Source organism: Xyrauchen texanus, chromosome 2, assembly GCF_025860055.1.
Source record: "Xyrauchen texanus isolate HMW12.3.18 chromosome 2, RBS_HiC_50CHRs, whole genome shotgun sequence".
NCBI classification, from domain to species: domain Eukaryota; kingdom Metazoa; phylum Chordata; class Actinopteri; order Cypriniformes; family Catostomidae; genus Xyrauchen; species Xyrauchen texanus.
In genome coordinates this window covers 24,700,787-24,707,448 of record NC_068277.1, presented here as the reverse complement: position 1 = coordinate 24,707,448, position 6,662 = coordinate 24,700,787, and the positions used below count along the sequence as shown (strand labels likewise).

The following is a 6,662-nucleotide window of genomic DNA, read 5'->3' as shown; positions in this document are numbered from 1 at the left end:
CGTGCAAAAAGGGGAGGTCTCGAGACCTTTAAATAGCAGCAGAAACACTCTAAGCTGCTCTGTGTTTGCTCAGCATTGGAAGAACACACAACGACAAGCTAAATCTTTTCAAGAAGCTCTACACAAGGAAAACTTCTTTCAGGTAACTTTGTATGCTTGTGCTGCCTCTTGCAAATGGACTCAAACTTATTAGAGCCTTTTGATAATTAATGTAGAATGACTAAACCATTTATAGTTTTAAAGTTTTGGTAACATTAAGCTCAAGTGGCTGATTGCCCATAGTTACACTTAATATAATACATATTGCATGTGTTAAGCACACATTTTGGTCTAAACAGCATGGGCAGAACTGAATAAGCAGTGTTTGAAATGTACTACTTATTATTCATTTGTTGACCTGAGTAACAGATAGACGCATTTCACAATGCTATGAGCCTTTCAAATTTGGTGAATAGTTTATTTTTATTATGGCTTTGTCTAAATTATGTAAAAAAATATCATGTATTGTAGTGACCTGTAGATAAACATGTGAGGCATGAAAAAGTGAGTCAAGTTAGACAAACAGAGACTGCATGGTACTGGGTTTGAACAGTGGGTGTTGTGTCTAGTACAGGTGTGGGTATGCCTGCCCCTCAAACAAGCACTTGACATTTCACAAGTTAAGGAAGTTAAGAAACAAGGTTTTTTTTGTTGATTTGTTTTTGAAGGACTTTTAAACATGCTGTTGTAGTTCCAGAGCAATATGCCAATCTGCTTAGGTGAACTTAATTTAAATGAATAGTTCACCATAAAATGAAAATTCTCTCATAATTTTCTGCAGAACACAAACAAAGACTTTTAGAAGAATATATCAGCTCTGTAGATCCATACAATACAAATGAATGGTGACCAAAATTTGAAGTTCCAAAAAGCCCATAAATGCAGCACAAAAGTAATCCACATGACTTCATGTCTTCTGAAGCGATCCAAACAGTTTTGGTTGAGAGCATGCAAAAAAATACAACTCCCTTTTCACGATAAAGCTTAACTTCAGCTGTCTCTTTGGCAAGCTTGATTACACTTCCTAGCACTACCTAGCGCTTTGCAAAATCATCAAGTACTAGGAACTACAATCAAGCTTGAAATTATGATCATTCCTAGAGACTGCAATGGCAAGGTGTACTGTGATATTTTGGTCTGTTTTCAATTAAAATTGATTAGAAATCTTAAGGAGACATGGATTAAACCACTGGAGTCGTGTGGATTATTTTTATTCTGCCTTTGTGTGTTTTTTGGAGCTTTGTGGTTTTGGTCACCATTCGCTTGCATTGTGAGTAAATGTTGGGAGAATTTAAATTTTTGGGTGAACTATTCTTTTAACATCTATATAAGTTATCTTTACACAATGCACAACACTCTTCAGATTTAAATAGAAATTTAAGATGAAATGCAGAAATGCTCTTTAAAGATTATCCTTCACTTATCATTTCTTATTTAGATTAACACAATTGACATGTCTCTTCTCGTCCTCACTAGTCAGAATGCAGTACCTGATTATGCTGGTCTTAGCCCTTTGTGGGACAAGCTTGTGCAACCGGCTTCAGGAGCAACAGACAGATTTTGGGCTGCGGTTGTTCTCTGAAGCCGTCCAGACTTCACCGGACAGAAACCTGGCTCTCTCTCCCTTTGGCATCTCCTCAGTGCTAGGCATGGCTCAACTGGGTGCCTATGACAGCACCCTTCAAATGCTCACCTCCAAGATGGGCTACTCATTGCAAGGTAGCTGGATAAAAACAATACTGTATATTTAATTAAAAATGAACTGATAATAAGTTCTGGGACTGCTTTGAAGAATCATTATTCAAATAATACAATTTAAATTAAGCAAAACCATTTAAAAATCTAGCTTATTCATCTATTATATGTATAAAGGTATAAAGAAGGTATACAGTTGTTTTTCTAAACTCTCTCTTTTATAGCTCGAGGAATGCCAAAGCTACAGAGGCTTCTCCAGAGAGATCTGGCCAGTGAAGAGGGAGTGGAGGTGGCCAGTGGTGTCATGGTAGACAGGAAGGTAGTCTTGGAAAAGGTCTTTAGGCATAGCCTGAACAAAGCATTCCAGAGCGTCCCGCACCAAATAGACTTCAGCAAGTCAGAGAATGCACGGAAGGTGATCAACTCCTGGACATCTGATCACACTGCAGGTTAGCAATTGTGTGTGGGCCACTGATTCAAATTAAAGTTAATGCTGTTTTTGGCTTTCCTGAAGCTCACTCAACTTACACTCTTTCAAAGATACCTAACTTGGTTTTACTTCTTAGGAATGATTCCTGACTTCCTTCCATCTGATGTCCTGAGTGAGCAAACACGCTTAGTCCTCTTGAATGCTCTCCATTTCCATGGGCTCTGGAAGACACCATTTGACCCTAAACTGACTATGGAACAGCTCTTTCACAGAGTCAATGGCAGTGCTGTATCTGTTCCAATGATGAGAATGACTCAAAAATTTAACTATGGTGAGAGTCAAGAATTTGTTTAAAGTAAATGTATTTATGTTCAGGAAATGTTAATGTTCAGTATTTGATTAAATCTAACAATTGTCTTATGCTTTCTGGAGTATTAATGTCCCGTAAAAGGTTATTATGAACTTTTACCTCCATCTAGGTGAATTTGTGACTGAGGAAGGTATGGACTATGATGTCATTGAGGTGCCTTATGAGGGGGAGTCACTTAGCATGCTTCTGGTGATGCCATTTGAGAGGGATGTGCCTCTGTTTGCTTTGAACAAAGAGCTGAGCAGCAGCAGGATTAACCAATGGAGAAAAGATATGAGAAAGGTTAATAAACAACTGGCTATTCCAAGGTAATAGAGAAATGACTTTCAATTATTTACATGAATGTATTTTGATTTGATATTGTGTTAAACACCTAAGACAGAGAAAGTCTAATGTATTTGCTTGTAATTGTGATATATTCAGGTTCTCCGTGGATTCAAACATTGACCTGAAGTCCACACTAAGCAAAATGGGTCTTGGAGACATCTTTAGCCAGAGCAAAGCCGATTTCTCACGTATTACCAGTGAGTTTGGCAATTATCAGGTGTTTTAGGAATAAGTATTAATGAATTCACTTTTTCAGTTTTGGTGGATTTGATATAGTTGTATCTCTGTCTTATTGTCCTCTTAGCTGAGGAGCCTTTATGTGTATCCAAGATCTTTCACAGAGTAAAAATTGAGGTAAATGAAGAAGGAACCAAAGGCTCATCTGCAACAGGTACAGACAATAATGACTGAATTACAACCTACAAAAGACATTCTATAGCATTAACAGTTATAATAATTAATTCAAAACATAGTTTAAATGTAATTTTTCTGTGGTTTCACAGCGGCTGTCATCTACTCTCGCATGGCTGTAGAAAAGATCACACTGGATCGGCCATTCTATTTCCTCATTCAGCACAAACCAACTGGTCAGTTTTGCTTTCAGTCACTTTAAAGTTAAGCTCAATCGACAGCTTTTGTTGCATAATGTTGATTACCACAACAAATGATTTCCACTTGACCCTCATTTATAAAAAATAAATAAATAAATAATAAAAATCCTAGTTCCAGTGGAAGGGAATGGGGCCAGTCAATAAACAGTAAACATTATACTGTATGTGTAAACATGATTTTAGTGTGATTTTAGTGCAAAGTTATACCCAATATTACAACTTCAATCAAACTAAAATCAAGCAATAATTTTATTTTTGTTAAGGCATTTATACAACTCAAAATGACAATTGAAATAATCTTTTAATGACTGAAAAGGAATAGGCTTCTCACCTGTCTAAATTAAAAAATTATTATATCTCTCTTTAAATATTTCCATTTACAGTCCATTTCACAACTCACAAGGAGATAAAAAGTTCAACATAAATCTAGCTTTATAAAATGAATCATTTAACTACAGAAATAAATTATTTTGATCAAACTTGCTATAAATAGTACATTTCAAAATACAAATACAAACATGTATAAATAAACAGTATAAATAATGCAATGTACCTATCAACCCATTCTTTCATACTTTTTCATCACTTCAAGGTTACACATTCTCTTAAATGTATTAATTGTTTCACACATTTTTAGTTCATTTTTTATCTTTTCCCGTAACTCCACTCATTTTATTGCGTTACATCTATTTTTCAAATCAATCCGAACTCTACTCTTCTTAAATATACATATTTCTTTCAAGTTATAATGACTCTCTCTCATAAAAACATATTTTGTACACGTTTTGGTAGTAAACAATTGTGTTCTTTTATAAATTATTTGAACAACACTGAAGTCCACAAGATCTATACATTTCTAAATCTGTCATTTTACTAATAAATTATTTGATGGTTCTCTATAAATACTTCTAGTAATGATTCTTATTGCTTTCTTATTGCTTTCTTTTGGAGCAGAAATATGTATATGTTTTTTAAGTGTTTCCCCAAACTGCAACAATGTGTGTAAAGACCATTTCAAGAATGTAAAGAAAAAAAGAAGGAATTAGAACGGTCCAAACGCATTTCTGGATCCTTTCAAGAAAGTCTCTTTTAGATCTAAAATCTCCCAAAAAAAAAAAAAAAAAAAAAAAACGGAATCTGGGGCCTTTGTGGTGGAAAGGGCTTTGAGAAGGAAGAGTAGTGAAGATAGTTGAAGGTCCATGTGATAGTGGGTGGGATCTCGGTGACTGTGATGAGCTCCCCTCCTTGGTCTGAGGCACGTAGGGCAGCAGCTTCTTTTTTTCTTTTTTATTGATGCTCAAAACCATACAGTAAGTAGTAACAGTCAACAACAAAATAAATAAAAAAAAAAAAAAAAGTGAAAAAACAAAACTAAAAGCTGGGGTGCACATAATATAAAATTTTACATATTGACAAATTATAATGATTAGGCCTACATGCCATTGAATAAAGGAAAAGAATTGCAAACAGATAATGTTTTTAAGGCTTTTTTGTTCTCAGACAATTTAATTGAAATTAGGTATTTTTTCAAACGGAAAAACGTCACCACCACAGGCGACGATGATCCACGGGAGAGGCGTATTATACAACTGGTATAATAAATTGTGCGTCTTTAACTCCGATTACGCGAAATAATAATTTTTTTACAATCTTGTATAGCTAATGCACACGCAAGTTCTCACGTTGATTGACAGGCGATTTCTATATCTAAAAAGTGGTTGGCTCTTTCACCAGTAAGGCGGGACTTCCTTTCTACATCCGTTTACCGTTGTCTGCCGTACGGCGTTCCTATTTTTCCCATTCATTTTTATAGAAGTGGCCCATCTCTGCTAAATAATCTCTGTTTTGACGAGCTGGAGATGTTTATGGCCAGTGACATTACTTGACGTCACCAACGAACAGTCCTTGAAATGGTCTATGAGAACCAATAATTGAACAATACAAGTAGGCCTATACAGTGCATTTTCATTTAACAAATCCTTGACTTAATTGTTAACATAATGTTTACGTCTTGTGGCTATACATTTGAAATGGTGTGTATTTTAATGTTTATTGTCTGGCCTTTTCACTTCCATTGTAAGTGCTTTACTGTAACTACAATTCTTGCTATTAATTTTTGTGTTTTTAATTTTGTGTTTAAATACATTTTTCATGTTGTCATTCGTCTCCCGTAATATTCATATCCCTAACTTTACAGGTGCGCTGTTATTCACGGGTCAAGTTAACCAACCTCAAGAATATTAATTGACCACATTTGTGTTTGAAGTAAACGGCCAAGCAAAAGGACCAAGGAAACTGCCAACAGATTGGCAGACAACATACTACTGAAGACAAGAGATGCTTTGATTTATATTCTTACTGTAAATGAAATGAAAAAATTAAAACCCCTGTATGTCATTTGTTTATTGGCTAGAAGTTCCAAACTTCTATAAATAATGTACTAACAAGGTTACACAAACAAGGTCAGTGCTATAGTGGAGGACAGTTATTGGCTCTAAAATGAAAACATGACTGGATGAAGGCCAGCTTATGTTTGATGGATTAGAAACACATTTTAATGAACATAAATTTAAAGCTGCAGAACAGAGATTAGTGATGTTACATGCACTTACAATTTGAAGAAATTTGTATTTTATAGGGAGAAAATGTTTGATGATTGAGTTTCATTTTATGTTTATTATGCTTATATTTTTTTAAAAGTTGTATTTTACAGTATTTATCTTAATTTATTGTTGGAGTTCATATTTTCCTAAAGATTGTACATTGTATCGTTTGCTTGTTTCCCTTTATAATAAAAGAGTCAAACACGTTTACCTTTTTATGAAATTACTTTGAAGCTAGCGACATCTTGTGTTCAAATTTGTGCACGGTCATACAATATAACACAAAGCTTGCAGAAATAACAGTACTTTCAGATAAACTTAATACGTAGGCAACTCTGATGAAAATATGCTTGCCTCGAGCTGGAACCTTTTCTTGTTGTTTGATGATGGTGATAATGAAAGACCAAACTGAACTGTAGAAGTCAAGGCTATCACTGATTCCAGGGTTAATGGAATATTCCGGGTTTTACTCATGTTGACAGCATTTTTGACATAATGTTGATTACCACAAAAAATTGACTTTCTCCTTTTAAAAAGAAAAAAAAAATAAGAAGCAAAAATCGAGGTCACAGTGAGACACTTACAAT

General features: G+C 34.7%; 1 protein-coding gene across 1 annotated transcript; it reads left to right on the top strand.

The window, feature by feature from the left end:
• LOC127659038 (plasminogen activator inhibitor 1-like) lies at window positions 1-6,281 on the top strand. Its single transcript, XM_052148665.1, has 9 exons — window positions 1-142; window positions 1,516-1,758; window positions 1,959-2,183; window positions 2,301-2,495; window positions 2,644-2,842; window positions 2,958-3,058; window positions 3,166-3,252; window positions 3,365-3,448; window positions 5,670-6,281. Exons 2-9 carry the CDS (start codon window positions 1,521-1,523, stop codon window positions 5,714-5,716), a joined length of 1,176 nt encoding a protein of 391 aa, XP_052004625.1. The 5' UTR covers window positions 1-142; window positions 1,516-1,520; the 3' UTR covers window positions 5,717-6,281.
• The last annotated feature ends 381 nt before the right edge of the window (window positions 6,282-6,662 follow it).